Below are 2,367 nucleotides of genomic sequence, written 5' to 3' on the forward strand. Positions count from 1 at the left end.
CCCTGTTATGTATATATAGGTGAATGTATGAACCATATTATGTATATATAGGTGAATGTATGAACCCTGTTATGTGTGTGTGTGTGTGTGTGTATATATATATGTATATATGTGAATGTATGAACCCTGTTATGTATATATAGGTGAATGTATGAACCCTGTTATGTATATATAGGTGAATGTATGAACCCTGTTATATATAGGTGAATGTATGAACCCTGTTATGTATATATAGGTGAATGTATGAGCCGTGTTATGTATAGATAGGTGAATGCATGAACCCTGTTATGTATATATAGGTGAATGTATGAACCCTGTTATGTGTGTGTGTGTGTGTATATATATATGTATATATGTGAATGTATGAACCCTGTTATGTATATATAGGTGAATGTATGAACCCTGTTATGTATATATAGGTGAATGTATGAACCCTGTTATATATAGGTGAATGTATGAACCCTGTTATGTATATATAGGTGAATGCATGAGCCGTGTTATGTATATATAGGTGAATGCATGAACCCTGTTATGTCAATAAAAGAAACAAAATGCACTTTACCAATCTTTGTAAAACATTAAAAGCATTTTATACAAGTCACACAGTGAAGCATAGTGACAGTGCAGGTGCTCATACACTGCTGACGGATTCCCCATACAGGTGTTGACCACGAGCCCTGAGGCTACTTACCTAGAGGCAGCACAATGAAGAAGGGCAGCCAGCACAGAATAAATACCCCCACCACTATGGCCAGTGTCTTGGCCGCTTTCTTCTCCCTGGAGAATTTGATGAGTCTGACAGATAGTGAACTCCTGAAGGTATGTCCCTTAGACCTGGAATGTGACTCCCCCATGACACTACTTCTGCAATGGATCCTTAGGACAACTTCCATGGACTTATTCCTTTCCCTCTTGACCCCAGCCTCTAAGCTCTTCGTGGTCCTTCTGGCAACAATGTAGACTTTGAAATACATGACGAGAATGACCAACAATGGCAGGTAGAAAGAACAGAGAGAGGAGAACAGGGCATAGCCGGGCTCCTCAGTGATGGTGCACTGGCTGTCATCCTCTGGTGGAGGCTCCTTCCATCCTAGAAGAGGTCCAATGGAGATGACCATGGAAGAAACCCACAAAATGATGAGAATGACCACAGCCTTCTTCTCGGTCATGATGGTTGGGTATTTCAGAGAGTACTTAACCCCTACATACCTGTCAATGGATATAATACAAAGACTCATAATAGAGGCAGTGCAGCAGAGGACATCCACAGCTGCCCAGATGTCACAGAAGATCCTTCCGAAAACCCAAAACCCCAGAACCTCCAGAGTGGCAGAGAAAGGCAGCACCGTGGTACTGAGCAGAAGGTCAGCAATGGCCAGGTTGATGATGAAGTAATTGGTCACAGTCTGCAGTTGCCTGTTGCATGCCACTGACAGGATGACCATGATGTTCCCCACAATGGCAAACAAGATAAAAACAGCCAAGACAATGCCAACACTCAACGCCTGAAGGTCCAAGCCATCACCCAGAGAGGTCCCATTGATGGTCCCATTGCCTAGCAGGTGGTCCTGCGGTTCTGATTGGTTCCACCAGCTTTCATTGATGAATAAAGTCATGTTAATTCCATGTAAGAAGGTCTCAGACCCCTTGTAGAAGAAGGCTCAGGCATGGTGTCTCTACCATGACATCTCCACACAGTCCCATCTTGGCTTGCACTCCTTGGTACCACATGCCCCAGCAGAGCTTCTGCCTTTGCCAGGCTGAGATTCGTGAGGCACAGGAACTCATGAGAAACTTTTGCAGCGTGATGCACCTCCCATGCATGACATTGTGTCTGAAGCAGCTACTTGTCTGAATCAACAACAGCAGCAGCTCCTCCCTAGTGTGAACCTAATGATGCTCCAACTGGGTGCAAGAGCCCTGCATGACCTGCTGCTTCCTAGCTGACTCCACTCTCCATGACAGCTGCTCAGGGTACTACAAGGGCTGAAGCTTTGCAAAAACTCAGATTGCAAGGATAAGGAAGCCTTCACTTGTGCAGCCAGGTCTCCTCCCCTCTCCTGCCTTGATAGCTGCTACTCTCAGTCATTTAGTACGGTTCTTGCATTCTGCTTAGTCGCCGCTAGAGGTCAGCAGCGGACCTGGGTTTTTGTTACTTTATAGTTCCTTTTTGTAAATGTTTTCCTTTTTTTTTTCTTTTGGATACAACATCTGATCCCATTTAACCTGCTCAGATAGATCCTTTGTTATTGCTAAATCTAATGTTCCTGCTAATGATATCCTGAGAAGCCCATGTTTTCCAAAGTCATTAGGAATGCTTATGTTTTTTTGTCTCTTTCTTCTCCACCTCCAGGCACTTTTCTGGTT

General features: G+C 43.9%; 1 protein-coding gene across 1 annotated transcript in view; it reads right to left on the reverse strand.

Moving 5' to 3' along the window:
* Positions 1–2,060, reverse strand: part of ADRA1D (adrenoceptor alpha 1D) — a 190,837-nt gene extending 188,777 nt beyond the window's left edge. Inside the window, exon 1 of the mRNA XM_069745155.1 lies at positions 692–2,060. Coding sequence (XP_069601256.1) covers positions 692–1,616 — 925 coding nt within the window. The 5' untranslated portion in view covers positions 1,617–2,060. The remainder of the gene's footprint in view (positions 1–691) is intronic.
* Positions 2,061–2,367: the final 307 nt, after the last annotated feature.

Source organism: Ranitomeya imitator, chromosome 1 (genome assembly GCF_032444005.1).
Source record: "Ranitomeya imitator isolate aRanImi1 chromosome 1, aRanImi1.pri, whole genome shotgun sequence".
Taxonomy (NCBI): Eukaryota; Metazoa; Chordata; class Amphibia; order Anura; family Dendrobatidae; genus Ranitomeya; species Ranitomeya imitator.